The 27,271-nt window shown below is 32.3% G+C and overlaps 1 protein-coding gene across 1 annotated transcript; it reads left to right on the top strand.

The window, feature by feature from the left end:
• The first annotated feature begins 9,636 nt into the window (after positions 1-9,636).
• LOC144854487 (uncharacterized) lies at positions 9,637-22,099 on the top strand. The gene is made up of 10 exons (XM_078712444.1): positions 9,637-10,173; positions 10,450-10,788; positions 10,970-11,359; positions 11,886-11,936; positions 17,241-17,409; positions 17,669-17,754; positions 18,707-18,775; positions 19,016-19,066; positions 19,200-19,301; positions 19,602-22,099. The coding sequence occupies exons 1-10, from the start codon at positions 9,642-9,644 to the stop codon at positions 20,837-20,839; spliced, it is 3,027 nt and encodes a 1,008-aa protein (XP_078568570.1). The 5' UTR covers positions 9,637-9,641; the 3' UTR covers positions 20,840-22,099.
• Positions 22,100-27,271: the final 5,172 nt, after the last annotated feature.

Below are 27,271 nucleotides of genomic sequence, written 5' to 3'. Positions count from 1 at the left end.
ACAAAAAGTGTACGCACACTGTCAAAATTACCAAAAGATCAACTAAAGGAAGAGTTACTTGCACTGCAGACTGTTGATCTACGTGAACGATTAATGTCTGAAAAAAGAGAAAGGGAGCGTCAGCAGAAGAGGACAGAAGCCCCATACAAACTTCTTTGTGGTAAATGTTCAGAATTCGCATGTTTTTCAACAGATGTCAAAGTATTTAACGACTCTAACCATCTCATTGTTGACCAAGAATTCTATGAAAAAATTCTTACACAAAAACATCCGAAGCCAAAGGTTATAGGCGATGATATCTACAAAAACGGGAAAGTTTCCTGCAAAAAATGTAACCATGATTGGGGTGTTATTGTCACAATTAGTAGTATGAATTTTGCAGTTATAAAAATTGTAAGTTTCGTGTTAGAGAAATGCGCAGATAGAAAGAGAAAAACTGTTAAAAAGTGGAAAGAATCTCCATTTAAAGTTGAGCCATTGGATATAAATAATTTCAAACAACAAAATCCTGACTGGAGCATAGACCTAGATTACAAACAGTAGCTACGGAATAACATTAATGTACATCTACACATAGACATGCACATTTTATGTATTAAATTACCAGTTTGTGAGTAATTTTAACTAATTAAATATAATATTTAACCTTTGATAATATAAAACATAAAATCTTTTGAATTGTTAATTTTCCTCAGTTTTCATAAACTGAAATCGAGTTTGAACCCAGTGGTCTAATGGTTAGGACATCTGCATATCAAGCAGAAGGTTCCGGGTTCGAGTCTCGGTTGGGGCGATTTTTTCTCATTCTCATTCTCATATATTTCCTCATCTTATCGTTTCAAATTAATTAAGTTAATTCAAGTTATTAAAATATATAAAATTTATAATCCAAAATTGGATATCTGATTTTGTACACTTTGCACCACATAGATATTAGATATTGATTGAAATTGAACTACTAATATCTTTGACTATATGTTAAATAAAATATACTGAATGCATGCTTTGTTTGTTTACCACTTTATAGTGTAATGATATAATAATAATATGCTTTAGTATACCTACTGTACTACACGTTCAGGGACACGCAAGTACAGATAAAAAAAAATCTTGCAAAGGTGGTATAAAATAATTTCTCCATGTTCAGATATTCCAGATTACATAAACAGGTATGTGTTTGTATACAGTGCCCAAAAAATGTAGTCTGGAGTTTAATCATGACGTTTATCATGTCATCATCATGTCTTGACCATTTAGTACATTCCTTCTTTTGTTTTAAAATATTATTGTTATGAATAATTTCAATTTCTTCTATTCGTATTCCGGTCAAGATGAAATCGGAAGTAGTAGGACAACAACAAAGGCACCGCAAGAGAGCACCTTGTAGATGAGTTAATAGGCTATTATTGACATGATCGTACAAAACAATACAGAACTTAAAATCTATTGTAATGATGGGTTTTAATTTCTATATTGCATTTTATGAAATATTTTGAATTATGTAATATTAATTACAATTTCTACATTTTTGTTTTTATAATATAGATTTTAAAGAATATAAACGATACCAACATGTCTTATTCATTCCTCATTCCTGGAAAACGATTCGATCTTTAAAACTAAAACTTTAAAGAATAACTGTTTACTTTAATGTGATTATAAATGTTTAGTTATGAAATTCACAAAATCAATTATTTATAAACATCTCATCAACTACTACTACATTGGGCAACGATCAAGCAAGATATTCAATGACGTCATTCCAGAAAGGGGAATTCCCATTTCCAGGGCTCTTTTGCTACACCACGACGCTGACCTGGTAGTGGTGGTGGTAATGAGAACAAACGAGGAAGACAGGACCGCCGCCATGTTGATTCAACTTTTTCTTTTCCAATAAATTCCGACAGGTTTTCAAGAATGTACAACAGTATACTTTTAAAATTGTAACAAATATGTCCCTAAAATTGAATACTAGTCCACCTATAGGCCTAGTTAACAGTTTAAGGGCTAGGACTTAGGCTAGCTCAGCACAGTGATTTACCTCTAGCCGGTGGGAAGAGTACAAGTATAGTATGATGGGTAACAGCTTTCTTGAGTAATCGTAGAGACCGAGTAAAATTGAATAACTCTTTGTCATGATGGATGGTTAACGCCAAATGGAAGAATACCGCAAGGATCATGGCTTGGACCTGTGCTACGTTCATCAATAAATTACAAACGATCCTTCCAATATAGACCTATAATATAAACTTAATTTATTCACGAGACTGATGTACATAGAGCATGTCGTTCAATCAACATTGATTGGTTTTACACACGTTCGTGATATTAAACAATTAATAAAACACTATATAAATACGAAAAAAGAAAGAACATTTTTAAAATAAAATTACAGCAGAATCCCTTCCATCGGACACCCTCTATATACAGTAGGGGACACAATACGGGTACTTCGAGCGTAAACGGAAACTCCTATCCAAGAGCACTTTCGAAGTGTCTCTTTTATAGGGATTCTACTGTAGTACCGGTACATAATAAATATTGTTTGTTTTATTTTTATTTAGAATTAATAATAAGCTATGGAAATATTAAACACTTTACATTTTGCATTGTATCTAGCAATTTGAAGAGCTGGGTGTACACCAGGGGTGGCGCCAGGATCTTCCCGACGCGGGGGCTACATTCCCCGACGAGGGGGGCTATGCGAGCGAAGCGAGCATCACTAGGCTGGGGGCCAGGGGGCCGCCAAGGGCCCCCGGTGGGGGTCCAGGGGGCGAGGCCCCCGGAAGCAACGCGTTCTAGCGTCATTTGAGGTCTTTTTAATCAGATTTAGGGTAGCCATTTTTTTCATTTTTTATAATGCATAAATAAAATACTGCGTGCAAAAAAACGATGCGCGATGACTGTTTCAATCCATATTTTTCAATTTAAAAAATAAAAGTTCAAAGAAAATTTAGAAAAATAGAGTTGGAGGTCCCGGAAATTGGACTTATTATACTTCAAAACATGAAACAAAATATATAAGTCCCTATCATGGTTGTGACTGAGCTAAGAAATGTTTGAAAAATAGAGATGTTAGGTCCCGGAAAATGTACTTCTTGTTCTTCGAAATATGACCAGCTTTATTGTTGGGGCTGAGCTAAGAAAATGTTTAAAACTAGAGCTGCAGGTCTTCAAAAAAATTGCATTTTATACTTTGGAAACATCAGGCCTAGAGGCTTAAAAAACGCAAGCGTAGACCTTTTTAGTCGGGGAAATAAGTTTATTCCTCCCAGGTGTATGCGTGCGTACCATCTGGACTTCCGAGTGGTGAGAAATTCATGACATACAGGATATTGAAAATGTAATAACTTAGCTATAATAAGATGTTGGCTAAGCGAAAAGGGCATGTTTTTTTGTTTAGTAATGGATGAAAAATTTATTTTAGGTGCCCCACGGTACAGAAGGTTACTTGTAAATTAAAAAATTGGTGAACATACGAACAATTAACATAATTCGTTTTTGCTGTAGTGTAGCGTACGTCGACGCAGTACACGACGTAACCGTCGGTAAACTTCGCCTGGAAAATAACTACAGTACACATTTTGGTCCCTGGATGGAACATGATATCACGCGTCTCGACCCAACGTTAACGATTCGTACAAAGGGATACCGCCAGACAAGTGCGTACCTAGCTATTGTTTAGTAGTAAGTTAGATCGCTGGCAATAATGAATGCATATAAAGTGCATAATATCACTCTGACGTACTCTCACGGTCAATGAAACGTTGCGGTTTTCTAGGCGCTGAAGCTAGCTACGAAGTGAACGCGAACGCTTTTTACTGTATATTATATTCCCCGACAACAAGTACCCGTGTTCCCTTCGGTAACCGTCGGTAAACTCTGCCTGGAAAATAACTACAGTACACATTTTGGTCCCTGGATGAAACATGATATCACGCGTCTCGACCCAACGTTGAACGATTCGTACAAAGGGATACCGCCAGACAAGTGCGTACCTAGCTAATGTTTAGTAGTAAGTTAGATCGCTGGCAATAATGAATGCATAAAAGTGCATATTAGCCCTCTGACGTACTCTCACGGTCAATGGAACGTCGTGGTTTTCTAGGCGCTGAAGCTATATGAAGTGAACGCGAGCGTTTTTTACTGTATATTATATTCCCCGACAAAAAGTACCCGTGTTCCCCGACGGGGGGCTAGGCTCCCCGACGAGGGGGCTAGAGCCCCCGTAGCCCCCCCGCTGGCGCCACCACTGGTGTACACCATCAAAAATACCATACAATTAGTTTTACAATGCGTTTTACACTGAAACGTTTGGAACAACACTTAACTGTAGTTGGCAGTGTATTGAGGCTATTCAATGCGACACCGTTTTTTAAAATCGGTTTTTGGCTTCGGGATGAATAGATGTGTATCACTGTGCCTTAAATTATAATTAATCATAATCATTATATGTAAACAATATTATTTAAGTCGACCTTATAAATAGCCATAACATTCGTTTCATCTAGATCAGATAAATACATGGACAATACCACATTTTACAAACACGTAGAAAAAATACATGTAAACCCACTACAAATAATATTCAGAAAATAAGGTGAGCTCTAGACGAGTACCAACTAAATTTCAGTCTGCAGTTGGTGACTCCAAGATAACCAATGTAGGCTACTTTCAATCTACTGGGAATCCACCTCCAACAAATCTCAGATGGCATACGCACTACATCAAACGCAGTGGACCCACAGAATAAACTTCCTTAACAACTCAGATCAGGGTTAAGCCAGGTATAATCTTCTTCACATTTATATATCGGTCAATACGTCCGGTCTTGGAATATGAATGTAGTGTATGGGGAATAGTATAAACCAATCAGAAGCAAGTAGCTTGAATCAATTCAATGAACGCTGACTGTCACTGAAAAGTACTTCAGAAAACTAACCCAGGCCACAGATTAAATCACCTTCTTCCAGATGCTCCCATTCACAACTGAGGACAAAAGAGAGTTGCAATTACTACCAATGGTATTTTCCAAGGATGGTAATATTGAATAATATAAGGATGATGATTTTTCAGTTAGATTGTTTAAATGCACGTTTTATAGAGAAATACTATCAGCCAAAATCTATTTTTATACATTTTATAAACATTTTAATATAATGTAGGCCTACATAGATTTCAACTAAATGTTTATCAGGCTCTCTTGACTATTTTTTAATGTCATTTTTATACTCTTAGATTTGTCATTTGTATACGAATTGTAATAAAGAAACATTATTGATCATTACACCGAAAATAACAAAAATTGTAGCTAGGAAATGTGTGCCTGCCTCAATCAATCAATATTATGGTACAGTGATTTTAGGTTTTTAAACAAACTTAAAACGAGCGATGAGTGTGATGTAATTTTATCCGATCACACGTGTTCATTCATTCTATTTAATTTGATGGAAACTGAGGGAGCTGTTTTTGTTTTTTTACTCATGCTGCAGAGAACACCACCTCGAAGCTTAGCTTAAGATACAAGAGGGGGATTGAAAATTATGGGCGGATTTATGTTAATAAATAACCGATGACGTCATTTGATTGACACAAGGGGGTTGAGAATTATGGGGAGGTTGGATTTCTTAGAACAGCTGTTGCGTCCGTCTCCGTGTAAATAGCACGGTACGTCTGTTTGTGAAACCAGCAAAAATGCCGAAGCAATTCATAAAGTAAAATCATGTTTTTTGGAAAACTGAAAGATTAAAAACGAAATTTGTTTATATATTATGTCAATTTGAGGTATTATCATCGATCCTGTATGGTTTTGGTTGGATTTTGCGTACACTACCATTTCGTAGGGTCTTCGCTTTCGAGGTCTTCTGTCTTCGATCTTCGTTTTCGAGGTCTTCGCTTTCGACACACCCAATTTGTTCAGCTCGTGGCCCACTGGCACTAGCTAGGTATAACCCACACTCTAATACTGTAGTCACCCCATTCTATTATAGTAACCAACCTTATAAGTCAATCTATAATAATAACAACCCACTACTCTAATAGTAACCCATGGATGGGGGTTACTATGTTATGCGCGATTTGAACGATTTGCGCAATTTGAAATTGCGCAAAAAATTCCTTGCGCAATTTCAAATTGCGCAAAGAATTCTTGCGCAATTTCAAATTGCGCAAGGATTTTCTTGCGCAATATTAAATTGCGCAATCAACTTGCGCAATTTTAAATTGCGCAAGAAAATCCTTGCGCAATTTCAAATTGCGCTGCACAATTTGTAAAATTGTCAAATTGCGCAACAGAATTCTACCAGAATGCATGCTAACGTCGACGATTGGTTAACAATAATAATTAATTTGGAAACTAATAACTCAAAATCAAACATAATAAATGCGAAGATAACATGTGTATAATACACAACATAAATGGCATTCACAATTAAATAATATTATCACTCATTGTAACTTGAAATAAATCAAAATGAATGTAAAAATAACAAAAATTAAGGCAGTAATACACAACATAGTCTACCGCAACCACCATTTAGACTTGCTATCAAAACATAGCCAGTAGTAGGCTAGAGTAGTATAGCCGCCCGCCGGGGAACACCACCGCTTCGTTTTCCTTTGTCGGGTCTTCGTTGGTATATGCTTTACAATAACAACATTTTCACTATTAAAATAAGGAAATGCGATATTATCTTTAATTTTCAATCATTCTTAGAAATTACTATAAAAATATGGGTGTGCATGATTTCACAAACTGTCGAAAAACCTTGCGCAATTTGCAGATTACTTGCGCAATTTAATACGTTGCTTGCGCAATTTGAAACAGATGTTTCAATTCAAATTGCGCAAGGAATTCTTTGCGCAATTTTAAATTGCGCAAATCGTTCAAATCGCGCATAACAACTATAGTCACAAAAACTTATCATCATGCAGTCGTATTTTGAAAATAAGGAGACAATGCAAGGAACATTTTCGCCAGTGTAGCGTAGCAAAAAGCTATACAAAACAACCTTATTGCTACACATTTTGAAAATTGTGTAGCAAAAAATACAATACAAAACTATGTTTCTCGACTTAAAAATCAGTTTGATTAGCAATATTGCTAAACAAAATTTTATGAATGTTGATCTAGGGAGTGAGGAGGATTTAGTGTTTTTGAGTTTATAAAATAAAGTTAGAGTTAAACCAAATTTGTTTATTCGTACTGTTTTATTAATGAGTTGCTGACCAGAAAAGTTGGAGGTGGGTTATTATTTTCAGATGCCTAATTTAAGATTAGTAATAGTAACCCCACTTCTAATAGTAACACACCCTAAAAAACAATCAAAGAATAAAAACCCATGTTACAAAAATTAGAAGATTTACGGTAGGTAGTACTAGTGTATTTACTTGTACACGTTAGTTTAATTGATCTGTTTTTATCTTCAATCTCAATCAATACATGGAGTAAACTCCATGATCAATACCTATAATTCGTCTAGTTATTTATTTTACTTACAATAAATTATTTAATTCTGGACCACCCTCATAAAATATTGTTTAAATAAATAAATACATTTGTTTTTATAATTATGTAATATTTGTGTACTGTATTTATGAATGTAATTTTGTTTCATGGGATATTCAAGCTAGATGCTGTGTGCTGAATTAGGTTTAGAAAAGTGATATTAAAAGTAAAGTAGTAGTACCAAAACAGTACCATAATCTGTACATTATAGCCTTGATTTCAAACAGTACCATAATCTGTACATTATAGCCTTGATTTCAAACAGTACCATAATCTGTACATTATAGCCTTGATTTTAAAACCCTTCCCACTTTCAATATAAATTAATCGATGCTAGAATTAAGTAGAATGTATGAGGGGCACTTCTTGGGAATCCGAAACATAACAATAAAGTGAGTGAGTATCATCTGGTTTTATGCATTTTAATGTCAACATTGTCAAAATGAAATTTAACAGTACACATAATTTCAATTCACGAAAAAAAAAAAAAAGAAACTTAAAGGAAGTGTTAACTCTGAAATGTTGTGTCTACTTCGATCAAATTAATTAAAAAAATTAGATGCCTTCATATTTGTAAAAAATCAGACACATAGGACCTTTTAAAGTACTAAACTACAATTAAATAGAAATAAAAACAATTCAACGTATGGTGTACATAGCCTAGAATTTGACGGTTTTGTATGAATTTGTCGAAACCTAAACGCAGATCAAAGTCTGTTATGATAACCTATCTTGGCAAGCGAGCTCAGCGTCCTGTTGTTTGAAGCCTAAGCGCAGATCACAATACGTTACAATAACCTATCTTGGCAAGCGAGCTCAGTGTCCTGTTGTTTGAAGCCTAAGCGCAGATCACAATACGTTACAATAACCTATCTTGGCAAGCGAGCTCAGTGTCCTGTTGTTTGAAGCCTAAGCGCAGATCACAATACGTTACAATAACCTATCTTGGCAAGCGAGCTCAGTGTCCTGTTGTTTGAAGCCTAAGCGCAGATCACAATACGTTACAATAACCTATCTTGGCAAGCGAGCTCAGTGTCCTGTTGTTTGAAGCCTAAGCGCAGATCAAAGTCCGTTACAATAACCTATCTTGGCAAGCGAGCTCAGCGTCCTGTTGTTTGAAGCCTAAGCGCAGATCAAAGTCCGTTACAATAACCTATCTTGGCAAGCGAGCTCAGCGTCCTGTTGTTTGAAGCCTAAGCGCAGATCAAAGTCTGTTATGATAACCTATCTTGGCAAGCGAGCTCAGCGTCCTGTTGTTTGAAGCCTAAGCGCAGATCAAAGTCCGTTACAATAACCTATCTTGGCAAGCGAGCTCAGCGTCCTGTTGTTTGAAGCCTAAGCGCAGATCAAAGTCCGTTACAATAACCTATCTTGGCAAGCGAGCTCAGCGTCCTGTTGTTTGAAGCCTAAGCGCAGATCAAAGTCCGTTACAATAACCTATCTTGGCAAGCGAACTCAGCGTCCTGTTGTTTGAAGCCTAAGCGCAGATCAAAGTCTGTTACAATAATCTATCTTGGCAAGCGAGCTCAGCGTCCTGTTGTTTGAAGCCTAAGCGCAGATCAAAGCCCGTTACAATAACCTATCTTGGCAAGCGAGCTCAGCGTCCTGTTGTTTGATTGCCTTGGTTTTACATAGTACTCCAAAGATTAAAGCCAAGGCAGTCAATTATTGTTTAAATTTAACTGTTTATCTTGTCTTTTTTATTTAGCACAATCATTGTTTCAAAAATTTGTTGTGGGGCAAAAGTGACTATTAACTATAAATTGAAAGTTTGATTTTATTCATCTTTATTTTTTATGCTTTTTGTTGTGATAATAATTTTATTAATCTATGTTAGTAGTAGTAACACAATTTAGTTTATCATGTCCAGCACTGTGAAATAAATCCTAAAGTATATTGAATACAATCTGGTGAAATAACAATGTTATTGTATTCCTGTACTACCGTAGCATTTATTTTTTATTTTATTTTGTTGGTATTGCTACTGGATAGAGACTGGGTGACAACAACATCTTTAAGTGGCAACAGGTCTAGATCCGTACTGCTACTACTGTACTACCATAAAAAAGCTTTATTTATTAATGTTTCAGTGTAAAAATGTATGGAATGATACTATTTGTTATTTTGCAGGAAAATGGCATCTCTTGAAAGGCATGATGAGTTTGACGACTTAAAGTATGAACTTGGTAAACACTATAAAGGTGAAAAGTATGATATGTTGAAATTCTGCCTTTTGAATATCCTCCCTCACGGAGATATTAAACCACACTTTATAGCGAACGATATATTTAATACACTTGAAGAAAATGGTGTTATCTCAACTGATAATGTTTGCCTTTTATTAGACATATCAAAGCTTTTAAAGTTACAGAACGCTGTTGATCTTGTAAGTCAGTATATGAAAGACCATGGTATTCAAAACACTAATACACAAATGTTGTCGCCATACCGAAAACGACTGTTCAAGGCATTAAAGGAAGTTAGAGAAGATACGTTAGATGAGATAATTTCTTGCTATAAATTGAGAAACGTTGCCGATAATTTACCAAATATTTGGGCAGTTGTTTATTATCTGGAAAGAGAGTTACGTTTAGAAGATGAAAAAAAAATAAAGCGCTTTGCAAAACTTCTTCCGGAAAAAGCAAGAAATATACTACTTGATAATGGTAATTTTTTTCTACATTGCTATGCAAAATATGAACATTTAAAAAAAAAAATATTTTGTTTGCGATGATCCCCGGCCAATATCAAGCAAAAATTCATCGCAGCTTATGGTTTCCTATTTATAACTTACACGACTACTATATGCATACATTATGCAGTTGAGGCCTAATGGCCAAAACAACCCCACAAATAATCTGCAGATGGTCATGTTGTTATTGTTGACTTGTAAATTTGTTTTTAAAAACATTTTTAATGAAATAAAAAAATGTTGTTCAAAGGTGCAGAAATTAAGCTAAAGATCAAATTTAATCAAGAAGAAGTAGACGGAGACTTGGTTGTGGAAGTTAATAAATATTGCAAGGATATGTTCACAAAATTAAGTGAACATTTCAAAAATGTGAATCCCTCTCTCAGTTTAAGTGACTTGATAACTGCAGTGAATCCAAATACGTCGCTAGGGTTTTCTCTAGATTCAGATAGTCGATCTGCCTTATCCGAATTAAAAGACATACAGTTGAATGGACAGCTTATTCAAGATTTAGCAAAAATATTTGTTATTGAAAGTCAGCAAAACTTTGTAGAAAACTGGGAGACAATCATTAATGATAAACAACAAGGTAATATTTGTTTATTAAAATTAAAAATAAATAAAGTAATACAGAATTTTATACATCAAGTCGTAAATATTGAGAAAAACGATTGACTGTTTTATTTTCATGTTTTATAAATGAAACAAGTTCAAAATTCTAAATTAACATTTTGTTAATTAATATAATGTTAATACTGTTATCTTTTAAGGTGTTCAATTATTATTGATGAAGAACCTATCATCAATTGATGACAAGGAACGGCCACATGCTCTGGAGGTCTTCTTTACCAACATGGAAAAACAAAAGAATGCATTTATTGGACACTTTGATAGTATTCTGAAAACTCTTACTACCTACTTTAAGAGTATTCATTTATATTTCACACACGTAGGAACAGGATCTTTGGTGTTATATCTAACTGCATACGACTCTAAATCATTAGAAAACCTCTGGGAAGCGTATTCTAGTGAGAAGCTGCTCAAAGATTTAGCAAAAATAGTAGCAGGGGAATTCCAGCAAGAATTTCAACACCAATTGCTTGGTGTTAAAATTGAAGAACAGGATTTAAAATCTGCAATGACAAAGATAAAGGAAATAGGTGAAAAATTATTTTGCTTTAATTTTTTTTAATTGAAATTGAACATTTTATATGAGTAAGAATGACTCAACCATGTAAACAGGGTATTTGTTAATATTATAGCAATGACAATATATTTTCAAGGGCGGATCCAAGAGGAAGGCCCTAAATTGTACAGGTGCCCTTTTTTACACAACAACAAAAACAAAAATAGAAATTTTCCACTTTGTCAATCCTGGGCGGTCTTTTAAGATATAAATGAAATTTACAGCCCCAACCATGGTGGGCTGGTTGTGGAGACTTATAATTTTGTTTCATATATCAAAGTATAATCCAATTTCCAGTAGTGGCCGTTTCTTGTTGGACGCCCTCTTGAAAATGTCTAGATTCACCCAGCTTTTAACAGTGGCTAACTTTGATTTGGATTGTACTGTGTTGCTGTATACTTTATCAATACTGTGTATTAAAGAGAATTTGTGGGTTTTTTAAAAGTATTATTGGCAATAAATTCATAGCTATTTGATGTTAAAACAACTATATTTTACAGATAAGGTTGGAATATCAGAACAATTTAAGAGGTCTTTAAGTCCACAGCTAGGTAAGTTGTATTCTTTGTGGCCAATAAGGTTGGTTTTCAAACAAAACTCCAGATCTTACAATTATACTTATGTATATTATTGTCTAATGTTCACTTATCCCATAGCCTATGAGACTAATTGAAAAAACTTTAACATCTAATCTCTTACAACAATTTTAAGCAACCCAAAAATTATTAGGATATGGCTCTCAGTAGATAATAATTTTTTTAAATAATTTTTTGTCAGATCTCTGAAACAGTGAAAGCAGTTATGTTGTAACTTAGCCAGCAGATGCACGTATATATGTAGTTGTTTGTGCACGTAACTTTGATTTAATGAAAATATGGTCGCATAGATATTTTTAAATACCACTTGACACATGTATACTGCATGTCAAGGGTCATCTTCCTATATCATCAGAAACATTTTGAACATTGGTATTTTCGCTCAAAATAAATTTCTAAACTTTCTACACGTTTCAGGTCATTTTAAATGATATAAACAGATGATAAAAATAAAAGTGCGACTATAGTCTGCATTAAGTATAATAGGCGGTTTATGTGATGTCTTCTTGTTCATGTCCATGTTTTTTTATATTGTATTTTTATGAGACAAAATAAATGAAATGAAAAAAAAAAAACTTACAATGAGAGATTTCTAAAACAACAAACCTCATTGTTTGTGATCCTGTAAACATATTTGTGCTACAATCAATGATTTAAAAATCGTAATATTTTAAATTTAATTATAGAAGATATGGATAATACATCATTTCACATTTTCTCTTGTTTTTTAATAGGTGCGTCAGAAGATCCATTTAAAGCAAAGAGGTCAGACGATTCAAAGAAACCAAGAAAATCAAGAAAGAGTAAGTATACTGTAACCATGAAGTGTGTGAAAGTAAATTGTTTTGGGAGCTGAGTCTTTTTAAATTAAACTGGAAAATTACCAGAAGCAGCAGTATCTTTAGCAACAATTAGTCAATCTAAACCAAAGCTTGAAAAACACTGGAAACACCATTTACTGAAACCTTATATGAGAAAATGGAAATAAAAGGGACATTTAAAGAATTAAAGTTAATTTGTAGAATTTCCTCTTGTTTTATTAGATGAGTCAGAAGATCAAGTTAAAGCAAAGAAACCAAGAAAATCAAAAAAGAGTAAGACAGACAATACATCATGTATTTTAATTTTAAATGAAAAACAAAAATTATTTTACTATTTTTACGTATTAAAACAAAATATAAATACTTTTTATATAATACATAATTTGATATCTTTGACATATACTTATGTATATTAATGTCTAATGTTCACTTATCCCATAGCCTATGAGACTAATTGAAAAAACTTTAACATCTAATCTCTTACAACAATTTTAAGCAACCCAAACATTATTAGGATATGGCTCTCAGTAGATAATAATTTTTTTTAAATAATTTTTTGTCAGATCTCTGAAACAGTGAAAGCAGTTATGTTGTAACTTAGCCAGCAGATGCACGTATATATGTAGTTGTTTGTGCACGTAACTTTGATTTAATGAAAATATGGTCGCATAGATATTTTTAAATACCACTTGACACATGTATACTGCATGTCAAGGGTCATCTTCCTATATCATCAGAAACATTTTGAACATTGGTATTTTCGCTCAAAATAAATTTCTAAACTTTCTACACGTTTCAGGTCATTTTAAATGATATAAACAGATGATAAAAATAAAAGTGCGACTATAGTCTGCATTAGGTATAATAGGCGGTTTATGAAACCAATTTGACATTTGGTGATCATCATGGTACACAATGACTGGATTATTCAAAAACTTTGACTAATCCCTTACAAAAAAGTTCTATAGAATTCTATAGAGTTCTATAGAACATTTTATAGAGCTCTATGGTATTCTATAGAAGTACAAAATTTCTATAGAAACATATTTCAATTTCTATAGAATTTATTTTGTGTCTATAGAATGTTTCTTTTTTTCTATAGAACCTATAATTTTATAGAATTTCTATAGAATTTATTTATGAATTTATATATGTGATTAATACATTGTCTCACCATTATTGAAAGATCATGGAATGAAGTGGATTGATAATTACATTTTTATTTTGCCAATAACAATTTTTTTTTTCATCGCTTACAAAAAATTATATGATAAGCAATTTTGCATGTAAAAGAATAGGATTTTTCTTTACCAGTTTATAGATTGTTGAAAATCAAATTAAAATCTGGACAAAATACAGAAAAACAATATAACACTTTTCTGTAGAAACTCTATGAAATCTCTATAGAATTTTGATAGACATTTTATTCAATCATTCTATAGAAAATCTATAAACGAATTCTATAGAATATTTGATATAAATTCTATTTATTTGATTTGACAAAATTTGAACAAATTTGTAAGGGATATTAACATGAACCAATTATCATTGTGTACTTGAATTATATCAACTTTTGCTTACTGTATATCATCAATTATTATAATTTTTATTGCTTAATGGGGGTTACATTTTGATTTTGCCAATAGCAATACAATAATGCCTTTTACAATTTTGCATGTAAAGGAATATGATTTTTCTTTATAGACTGTTGAAAATCGAATTAACTTGGACAAAATATAGAAAAACAATACAACGCTTTTCTATATAAACTCTATGAAATCTCTATAGAATTTTAATAGAGATTTTATAGAATCATTCTATAGAAATTCTATAGAATAGTTGATATAAATTCTATAAAAATATTTTTATTTAATTCTATAGAACACATTTGTAATATTAACATGAACTAATTATCAATACTGTGTATTTGAATTATATCAACTTTTGCTTACTGTATATCATCAATTATTATCATTTTTCATTGTTTAATTAATGGGAGTCGTTAATTAACACCTCCCTGGTTTTAACAAACACTACTCCAAGCCATAATGGATTGGTCCGTGCATGCAGTGCCTCATGGGATAGCTTGGTGCAACTGCAAGAAGAAAATCGGCGGGAGGATTTTAATTGTGTAGCAGCCAAGCAAGCTAGCCTCTAATTTTATTTGAAGAAAGATGAATACTTTGAATCATGTACAGTCTTAGCCAAAGGTTGGTTAATTAGTATTGTATTATTAACCTAGCTTACACATACCATATATGAGTTACATAATATAAGAATCTATGCTTTTTGGCCTAAAATAGTAGTAGGCCTATGAGAATCAGGCCAACAAGCCAGCTAAAGTAAGGCCTACTACTACTAGGCCTACATATGGTGACTTGGGATTGGTTAGGGAAGCTAGGCCTAGCTAATTAAGAATTTAATTCGTTTTGTGCCTTCAAAAGAAAAGACCTACTTCATTGCTTAAATAAAAACAACAAGTTTTAAGCCTATATCATGATATAAACAATTCTGTCCTTATTCTATTGTTTTATAGATCTCGCCATCTCTTTACCAGATTATACTGTAAAGCTGTTTTTTTGCTGCGACAGTCATTGGCCAACAAAGTAAAAGAGATGAACAAAACACAGAAGGTTAGCGCACAGGAGCCACAGCAGGAAGAATATACTGAATAGTTTTTATGTTTTGTATATTTTGTTGCACCTTGTTATTAATTCTTTTATTCATTAGTCCAACTCATAACTGACCGGTAAAGTGTATGCTGATGTGTAATTATTAGTTTTATATTTTTAATTCTAAATTAGTTATTTAATTTATCCAAAACCTTGATCTTTTTAAAGTGATATTATCCCTATTTCCCACAAGGTACAACCAAAACAATCCAGAATATATATATAAAAGACACCGAACCAACTACTAGTTATTCAACTGCAAAAACAATATTTAATAGTGTATAATAGTATATTTTTATGTGTATGTATATATGTGTAATTTCGTTTTTATATTGTTATCCTAAATATTTTATTGATATTTCAATAAATTGCAGTACGCACTGAAACAGATGAAAAATTGACTTTAGATTTTATTACAGTACTCTTTTCGCCTATGCCTAACAAACGATTTGCTGTCGCATGAAAGAAGGTCTAATAGCGGACTTGTATTTATTTCAAGCTGAAGATCTCAACCACCCATAGAAAATAAACATTGTTTGGCTACTCATTTTCTATAGAAAGTTGTTGGGTTTCTATAGAAAAGTGAAACTTTTTCATGGAAGTTCTATAGAAAATGTTATAGAATTTGTATACAGCTCTATATAATTTCTATAGAGTTTCTATGGAGCTTTATATAATTTCTATAAAGTTTCTATAGACCTATTATAGTTTTTACAGAGTTTCTATAGAATTTCTTTAGAGTCTCCATAGAATTTCTATAGAGCTTTATATAATTTCTATAGAGTTTCTATAGACCTATTATAATTTTTACAGAGTTTCTATAGAATCTCTATAGAGTTTCCAAAGAATTTCTATAGAATTTCCATAGAATTTCTATAGTTTCCATAGAATTTTTATAGAGTTTCCATAGAATTTTTATAGAGTTTCCGTAGAATTTTTATAGAGTTTCCATAGAAATTCTATAGAATTTTTATAGAGTTTCCATAGAATTTTTATAGAGTTTCCATAGAAATTCTATAGAATTTTTATAGAGTTTCCATAGAATTTTTATAGAGTTTCCATAGAATTTTTATAGAGTTTCCATAGAATTTTTATAGAGTTTCCATAGAGTTTTCATAGAATTTTCATAGAGTTTCCATAGAAATATCTATAGAATTTCCATAGAGTTTTCATAGAGTTTCCATAGAATTTCTATAGATTGTTTCTATAAAAAACTTTATAGAAAATCTATAGAAAATTCTATAGATCTTCTATAGAATTTTTTTTTATAGAATTCTATAGAACATTTTTGTAAGGGATGTACTGGCATGTTGAAAGTTACGCTATATAAATGAGTTTATTGTATGATGAGTGGTTGTGCTGTGGTGCTCTTGGACAGTGGGTAATGTTTGTGTTAGGAGACCATTTTACAATGATGCCTGGCAGGGTTTATTACCAGTTCTGTCATGGATATAATTTACATTGAATATTTTTCTATTGATATACTTACATAATAAAGTATGCATACAGTACTGTGCAACTAAATATTTAAAATGTCAGTGATTATAATATTTCTATTTTTTCTTTTGAAATTATTATTAGTTCACATCTCATCAAAGCAAGGTACTTTAAATAGTTATAGACAATGTCAATTGAGAGCATGATTTTAACGGAAGAAGCCAAATATTTGTTACGTAGTACAGTAGTATGCGTCTTTCATAGTTGTTCTTTTTCTGAAAACAAATACGTTGAAATAATTTTTACTACAACTTTTCTTTTCAATCTAGGATTACGAGATTTTATTTTTACCTACATTAAAGCAGAATTTTCTCGCTGGTATGACAAGAAGGATTTACTCAGTTTGCTGAAAACCTTGTACAAAGACCTTCTGCTCCCTCATATGCTAGAAAAGGCATCTAGCACAATAGACCTGCTGGAATTCTTAATTGAATCTAAGCAAAGATTTCACATTGTTTTTCGACACCATCAATGCAACAGGAGAATTTGAATTAGTAAGAAAAATTCAAGAGGAAGTTGTAACTTTCCCAAATGTCAAGGAGATTTCGGTTTCAAAATTCAGTCGTCACAGATGCGTGTTGGTAGAATTTGGAAATAAGCTGACCACAAAAAATGTGGAATCCATCAGTGATCTTGTTAATGAGGCACCAACATCTTATGAAGATTAATGGTGTTTAATTAATGATCTTGAAAAAAGACAGATCATCAGTGAAGGAAAGATGCAACTATTTATCGAGAAATTGGGTATCTTGAAGCTTGGTGAACCTGAAGAAGTATCAAAATGTATGCATATTTTATGTAATGGCAGTTTGTAATTAGGATAATAATTTATTATATTATAATGCAATCAATATTTTATTCATTACTAGTTAATCAAACCAAAATATCTACAGCATTCCACATTTTACAAATTCTTTATTATACATAAGATAAAAAAAGAGGAGAAATAATTAAAGATATATTGTCCCCCTAAAAAAATATTTTTTTAAATTTTGTTGTTGAATATGTTATTTTAATGTCACATAATAGTTATTCACTCTCACAAAAAATTGGGTCTGAAAAAAATTTATTTACCTGAGAAAAATGTAATTTAAAGCAAAAAATGGTCAAATTGTCTGGAAGACAATGAGTTTTTGGTTAATTTAAATGTTTATTCTGTCTTTTTATAGGTGAAATAATTTTTTCCCTCGTTTTTTTTCTTATGAAAGTGAACAACTTCATTAAAACTGCAAAATGGCCTATTCAAAGTCCGATTTTAAAAATCTTTATTTTTCATGATTTTGGGGGACAATACATCTTTAAGTAAAATCTATTAATTAGTATTTAAAACCACTCCATACCATTTATTTAAAAAAAAATTACATTTCAGCACCATTTATTGTTTGATATCTCAGGGCATGTGAGAGCAATATCTGTCACTCGGTGAGTGCAATAGAAGACCTACTATATAGTTATTAATTTCGCTTTTGAGAAATCCTGTCTCTTCCTGGTTTTGTGTGATGTCTTCTTGTTCATGTCCATGTTTTTTTATATTGTATTTTTATGAGACAAAATAAATGAAATGAAAAAAAAAAAACTTACAATGAGAGATTTCTAAAACAACAAACCTCATTGTTTGTGATCCTGTAAACATATTTGTGCTACAATCAATGATTTAAAAATCGTAATATTTAAAATTTAATTATAGAAGATATGGATAATACATCATTTCACATTTTCTCTTGTTTTTTAATAGGTGCGTCAGAAGATCCATTTAAAGCAAAGAGGTCAGACGATTCAAAGAAACCAAGAAAATCAAGAAAGAGTAAGTATACTGTAACCATGAAGTGTGTGAAAGTAAGTTGTTTTGGAAGCTGAGTCTTTTTAAATTAAACTGGAAAATTACCAGAAGCAGCAGTATCTTTAGCAACAATTAGTCAATCTAAACCAAAGCTTGAAAAACACTGGAAACACCATTTACTGAAACCTTATATGAGAAAATGGAAATAAAAGGGACATTTAAAGAATTAAAGTTAATTTGTAGAATTTCCTCTTGTTTTATTAGATGAGTCAGAAGATCAAGTTAAAGCAAAGAAACCAAGAAAATCAAAAAAGAGTAAGACAGACAATACATCATGTATTTTAATTTTAAATGAAAAACAAAAATTATTTTACTATTTTTACGTATTAAAACAAAATATAAATACTTTTTATATAATACATAATTTGATATTTGATATCTTTGATAGAGACAACATTAAGAGACTATGTAAGAGAAATGTTTGTAGAGAAAAAATGTTCTGTTAAAACAGATTCTGAGACATCACCAAAAGAAATGAAACTATTTAAAGGTAATTAAAAAAAGTAAATGTAATATATGTATTATTATTATTATTTATTTTTTAAAGGAAAATAAAATGTTTTTATTCATATTTTGCTTTTTATTAAACATTTAATTACATATAATTAAAAATTGTTTACATCTAAAAATACAATTTAAGAATTGTGTGTTTATATTTTTTAAACCTATTATACAGTTAATATTGTAAAAGTTGACATGAGATCCGGTAAATATATATATATCAAATTGCTGCACACCCATTGTCTGGTTCCACCGTGTCTTATTATCATTAAATGAATTTCTTTTACAGGTATTGATAATAGTGAGCCCTCAAATTCACATCAACAGCTACTAAGTCAAGACACAATGACAGATGAACATGCTGTAGATGAGATATGTAACTCTGTAAGGAGATTTTGCACTTACATGAGACGTGGTAAGAGCTTAAAAACAGATCAGGGTATCATAAAGATGATAAATAGTCTGAAAGAGGATGAAAAATGGAAATATAGGTATAGATGGGAATGGATTCGACTGGAACCATCAAAAGACATTGGTAGAATGCTAGCTCATGTTTTGATTGCTGTAAAAGATGAAGGGATTGTGTTGCTTAAAATCAGTCAATCATGTACTGATGATGTGGTGAAATGTCTGTCTACTGAATGTAGTAAATACAGATTTAAATACAATATAGAAGCTTTTCAAAGCATGCAATACATGTACCAGTATTATGAAATTGATACAGATTTGTCTACATCATTTTTAATTCATTTGTTGATTAATGCACCACGACTCAAAATGCTTCAATTACGTAAATTAACAGTTGTAACTTTGAATGATACTGTTGATGCACTATCAAAGAAAGGAGTAGTGTTGGAATTAGAGAACCTTGATATCCATGAGAATACTCTCAATGATATCACAGATTCTTCACTTGGCACATTACTGGCTATTTGTCCTAAACTGAAACACTTAAACATAAGCTACTGCAGGCTTTCAGGTGTTACCATAGATGCTATGGTGAGGGAATGTGTCAAAAGGAACCTGGTGTTGGAATTAAATAATCTTGATATCCATGGGAATTTTCTCAATTATATCACAGGTTCTTCACTTGGCACATTACTGGCTATTTCTCCTAAACTGAAAACACTTAACATGTACAGATGCGATCTGTCAGGTGTTATCATAGGTGCTATGGTGAGGGAATGTGTCAATAGGAACCTAGTGTTGGAATTAGATAGTCTTGATATCCATGAGAATACTCTCAGTGATATCACAGGTTCTGTACTTGGCACATTACTGGCTATTTGTCCTAAACTGAAAACACTTAACATAAGCTACTGCAATCTGTCAGTTGTTACCATAGATGCTATGGTGAGAGAATGTGTCAATAGGAACCTAATGTTGGAATTAAATAGTCTTGATATCCGTGAGAATAATTTCAGTGACATCACAGGTTCTTCTCTTGGCACATTACTGGCTATTTCTCCTAAACTGAAAACACCTAACATATACAGTAGAACTGCTGGCTGTCGGGAGTTATTATAAATGCTATGGTGAGGGAATGTGTCAATAGGAACCTAGTGTTGGAATTAGATAGTCTTAATATCGTTGGGAATACACTCAATGATATCACATGTTCTTCACTTGGCACATTACTGGCTATTTGTCCTAAATTGAAAACACTTAACATAAGCTACTGCAGGCTGTCAGGTGTTATCATAGATGCTATGGTGAGGAAATGTGTCAATAGGAACCTAGTGTTGGAATTAGATAATCTTGATATCCGTGAGAATACTCTCACGAATATCACAGTTTCTTTACTTACCACATTACTGGCTATTTCTCCTAAACTGAAAAAGCTTAATATGCAGTGGTGTTATTTACCTAATAATATAGTGCAGGATATGAGGCAACACTTCCAGAGTTTAAATGGTGTATTTTACTATGTATAACTGCTATGTTATTTAAGTGCAGCTTAATTTGACATTCATTAAACTCTGCATGATTCAGGTACTTTAGAGGCATTTTCATTTTTGACTTGAGACAATTTAAAAATATATAAAATGTAAATTACGGATGCATATGGCAGCCAAAAAAAACCAACACAAATTAACTGACATTACCTCAATATATCTCGTATATGAAAAATTAATATTTTTATACTGACGAGAAAATGCCTGATTTTTTGGGGGGAAAAATATGCTTTCATAGTAACTGTACATCATTTTGATTTATTTATGATAATGTTTGGTTATTTAAAGTTGTCGTTTCTTAATACTGTAATAATGTGAAACTTTCGCAAAAGTTTTAAACTTAATAAAAACAGGTTGTTACAAATGGATGGGATATGTTTTTACTTTAATACTAATATTTGTTTGCTATAATCTTTGGTAATATAAATGTAAATGCTTTATTCATTGTGATTGAGTGAATATTATACAAATTATGTTATAATATTTCTAAACAATATGTCATATTATTATACTGTGCATTTTCAGTCAATAACATATACTTGTGTTAATTGGGGCAGGGAAGTTGTAAATGAAGTACAGTGGTTGTTACTGTGCATTCTCAGTCAATAGCATATACTTGTGTTAATTGGGGCAGCGGGGTTATAAATGAAGTACAGTGGTTGTTACTGTGCATTTTCAGTCAATAGCATATACTTGTGTTAATTGAGGCAGGGAGTTCTAAATGAAGTACAGTGGTTGTTACTGTGCATTTTCAGTCAATAGCATATACTTGTGTTAATTGGGGCAAGGGGTTGTAAATGAAGTACAGTGGTTGTTACTGTGCATTTTCAGTCCATAGCATATACTTGTGTTAATTGGGGCAAGGGGTTGTATATGAATTACAGTGGTTGTTACTGTGCATTTTCAGTTAATAGGATATACTTGTGTTAATTGGGGCAGGGGGTTGTAAATGAAGTACAGTGGTTGTTACTGTGCATTTTAAGTCAATAGCATATACTTGTGTTAATTGGGGTAGGGGGTTGTAAATGAAGTACAGTGGTTGTTACTGTGCATTTTCAGTCAATAGCATATACTTGTGTTAATTGTATTAAATACATGGATGATGGACATCTTATAATGTTGTTGATTCTATTAAATACATGGATGATGGACATCTTATAATGTTGTTGATTCTATTAAATACATGGATGATGGACATCTTATAATGTTGTTGATTCTATTAAATACATGGATGATGGACATCTTATAATGTTGTTGATTCTATTAAATACATGGATGATGGACATCTTATAATGTTGTTGATTCTATTAAATACATGGATGATGGACATCTTATAATGTTGATTCTTTTTAAATAATAATTTTAATGATGGAAAAAATGTGCGAATCTATTTCTGTATAAACTGATTTTATAAAAATTCAAGAAATTACTGAACAAAAAAAACTGAATGACGAAATAATACCACAACCCAAGTGTACAACGTTTTATGAAGGTACAAATAATATTAATGAAATGATTTCTGCGTTGTCTTTGGTTATGTTTTGGCTGGATGGACATTTTAGTGTATAGTAGTTTGGGAGAGAAAGACCTTGTAATAGGCCTCCTGTATTATTTACATAAACATGATTGTAAAATAAAAAACAATACTGAACTTAAAATCTATTGTAATGATGGATTGTCATTTTTATATTACATATGTTATGAAATATTTTGAAAAAATGGTATGAATAATTAACGTTTCTACATTTTCGTTAAATAATTTCATTTAGTAGGACGCCTACAAAACCTTAAAGATAATATGATTTTGAATAATATAAACGATAGCAGACTTTAAGTAATGAATTCTTATTTTCCTTTCCGATGAATTCTTATTTTCCTTCCCGGTAAACGTCACAGCTGCAGAAGATACGATTGGGCAACATCAAGCAAGATATTCAATGACGTCATTCCAGAAAGGGGAATTCCCATTTCCAGGGCTCTTTTACTACCACGACGCTGACCGACCTGGTAGTGGTATTGGTAATGAGAACAAACGATGAAAACAGGACCGCCGCCATGTTGATTCAACTTGTTCTTTTCCAATAAATTCCGGAAGGTTTTCAAGTATGTACAGCAGTATACTTTTAACATTGTAACAATTAATGTTCCTAAATGCTCTACGATTTTGAGTTGTTTTGTGCACACTAGAATTTCGTAGGGTCTTCCTTGGCTTTGCGCGGTGCGCGGTCTTCTTTCCCTGTCCAACCATGGAGTATTCTTTACTCCATGGTCCAAATAAACACCAAACGGAAACAAACGATCAGACTCAGAATGTTGCAAATACCTACCAAACGAGAGTAGATAATTGTTAATTGATTATGAAAACTTTTATAGCAAAAATCGTCCGAATTTATGTTAATTAAAACGATGAATTTAGCAACAAAAACTGAAACCAAACGAGCGTATCTATGGCACGCACATAGTGCCTGTATAGGAGAATAAGGAGATAACAACAGCAGATTGTTATAATTTTTTGTGTTTTTCTTACTTATAATCTTTTTAACATAAAACACATGGCCTTAACTTTAGCAACACCCATCAGTAGAGGGCGACATGTAAAAACAACATTATACAAATTTGTTTTCGGTATTTATATTTTTTTATTTTGTTTTCGGTTTTTTATGGTTATTTATAGTTGTTTTCGGTTGTTTTCAGTAATTAGACTGACCGCATATGAAGTACTCAAGATTTCTATTCCTTTATTTCATAATTTTCATGGATGGTAATAATGATACGAAATAATAAAAAAAATGTATGTACTAACTTATCACACATTTTATTGGCGAGATTAATAACATTCCTCTTTGTGTTGCCAGGAAATCATTAATAATCTGAATATTATTTTTTATGAACCAGGCAGGTATGAATTGCCAAGTTCTACTTGTATTTAGTATAAACACTATACATGGTGTATTACACAAAATCCTAATTTAATAGTACAGGTGATGCATAGAGCTGTTACACAATTATACATTCTATCTGCTCTACTTTCCCTTTGTTCATTGGAAAAATGAATAAACACAGCTTAAATTTCTGTACATACAGAAGGCAGCCATGCAAGAATGGTTGTTGACGTCATATGATATCAGAAATTCTTTCACTTTACATAACAATAAACATCAATAAAAATGTACAGACCACTGTTTAGAGTAGCGTTTATACTGTAGATGGCCTGGCTTGTGAGCGGAGGAAAGTGGCTTATATAGAGGTCAATAGATTTGCTTTAAGGGAAAACCTACAAAGTATTGCAAGAATGATATTCTTTTTACTGGAAGTTTCTAATATTCTGTAGCTTAATTGCACTGTAAGTAAATACTGTTTTTATACTATTTAAATTACAATAATATTACCAAAAAATATCAGCTTAAATTAATATTAACGTATGAAATGGCAGTAGGCAATAATTTTGAACATTACTAATAGTAATACCCAACTAAACAGGGACTATTTTAGGAGGGTTGCCCAAAGACTCCAGGGCTGTAGACACTGAGTATTTGAGCAAGCAAATTGTTAAATGACACCCCTAGATGGCCGCAAATGGTACTCTCACATGTAAAATTCATGATAAATTGCACCTCTAGTTCGACGGAAATGTCACTCACTCTATAGTGCACTAGCAAACAGAGGATTGTAGTCTATATTATTCCGCCGGTAATAAACATACGCGACTAACAATATAATATAGGATAACAATTTTTTTCGTTCAATGCGAACGTCATGGGAAAGTACGGTAATACATTCTAACTAGAAAGCCACTCCGAGAGTGCATACCTCCGCCTACTGTAAATTTCTCCTACATAAGATTTCTCCGGGAAAAAATATATATATTTGTGTGTGTCTTAATGCTGTTTGTGATTTAGGCTAATTTCACTACAAGCGAGTTTGGTGTAATGGTTATGTAAAAAGCCTTTCAATTAACAATAGCTTCAGTTGACTAACAATAGAACAGCAATGCAAAAATCAAACAAGTGAATTTGAAAAGAAATAGGTTTTTTAAACTACTCGCATCAAAAAAGGTGCACATTTAATCAAATTATGTCTTAAAATTACAAATCACCAATTATAACTCTTGCCTCTTGTACAAAAATGAAGTTTTTTGGACAAGTAGTCCTTGAGAAAATGCAATTTCAGTTTACTTTATACTTTAAGACTGCTCGCCGGCTTTTGAAAAATTCTGTCCTATCTTTTAACACTAGCAGGTCTGAAAAGTACACTAAAAAGTGGTTCGGAATTGGGACCATGGTCCCAAATGGTCCCAAAATTTAATGGAATGGTCCTTGACCACATATCTATCTGTATATTCATTTTGGTAAAGATCTTGTAATTACTTTTTGAGTAATCCTGCTAACAATCTGGATTTCGTCCCCAACATTCTACCCTTACTGCTCTTACCAACACTGATAACTGGCTTCACAATATCAATAATAAGAAACTTACTGGCACTATCTATCGATCGATCTAAAAAAAGCTTTCGACACTATTGACCATAATATTATTCTTGCTAAATTACCCTACTATGGATTTTCTCCTTCAACTATCTCTTGGCTCCGATCTTATCTTTCTAATCGCTCTCAACAAGTTCTTTTTGAAAAAACTCTTTCTTCCTCTGGTTTTCTTTCTACTGGAGTTCCTCAAGGCTCCACTCTTGGTCCTCTTCTCTTTTCCATCTACATTAACGACCTTTCATCTTCTCTAATCTCTCATAACTCTAATCTACATGTTGACATGTATGCTGACGATACCATCATCTACTATTCTAACTCCTCTTCTAAACTTATTGAACAGAATCTTAATAATGCTCTAATTCATCTCTCTACCTGGCTAACACTCAATATCTCAAAAACTAAATCTATGCTCATTGGCTCTTCTCAAAAACTTAATTCTAACTCTATCACCCTTACTCTTAATGATTCTCCAATTCAATCTGTTACTTCTCACAAACACCTTGGAATCATATTATTGACAATACTCTAACCTGGAAATCTCACATATCTTCCCTCTGTAAAAAACTCAATTCTATTATCTACTTACTCAAACGTACCTCTAAATTTACAAACAAATCTTCTCTTCATCTTCTGTACAATTCACTTTTCCTTTCTAGACTTGACTACTGCTGCTCTGTCTGGGGTTCTAAACCTTCTTCTACCACTAAACTTCAAACAATCCAGAATAAAGCTATCCGTCTACTACTCGATCTATCTCCCACTACACATCTCTCTCCTCATCATTTTTCCAGTGCTAAGACTCTCCCCTTCCATGAACGATACCTCTTTCAGCTTGCATGTCTATCTTTCAAAGCTCTACATCACTCTGCTCCACTTACTATCTGTCAGCTTTTAACGTCCTTACCTTAAAATCTTTAAACTTTCTTTTAGTTTCAATGCTCCTTCTTTCTTTAATTCTCTACCTTTAAGCATTCGTAACTCTTACAATTTCTCCTTCTTTAAATCTCTTTTGAAAAAACACCTGTTTCTCTCTCTCTAATTTTATTTCTTTTTTTCCTTCTTTCTTTGTTGGCATACTGTATATTTATATATATATATATATTTATTTTTTATATCTTTGTTAATTTTGTGTTTTTATAGTTTATTTTGTATTTACTGTTTGTTTTGTTTGAGGGTCCCTAATGATCAGCTGATGCTGGATGGACCACCCTCATAAAATATTGTTGAAATAAAAAATAAAATAAACAAACAAACAGACAAACAAACACACGCGATCGATTACATATACCTCCTTGGCGGAGGTAAATAACTGTACTCAATTAATGTGAATTAATTAGCAATTAATGATTTTAAAAAAGTAATACAAAAAATATGAAGCTATAAATATATTGAGCAAAACGTTAAATTGTATTATTTTTAATAAAATGCTAAATAAAGTCAGATGTTAAAACCACAATTTCCAGAATTCATTTTTAATTATCCACTATAGGCCTAAACTTTACAAAAGTGTTGTTTAAACC

The sequence above is a fragment of the Antedon bifida genome, chromosome 10 (genome assembly GCF_963402885.1).
Source record: "Antedon bifida chromosome 10, ecAntBifi1.1, whole genome shotgun sequence".
In the NCBI taxonomy this organism is placed as follows: Eukaryota; Metazoa; Echinodermata; class Crinoidea; order Comatulida; family Antedonidae; genus Antedon; species Antedon bifida.
The sequence above is the reverse complement of the archived record's forward strand: the minus strand, read 5'-3'. Positions and strand labels throughout refer to the sequence as shown.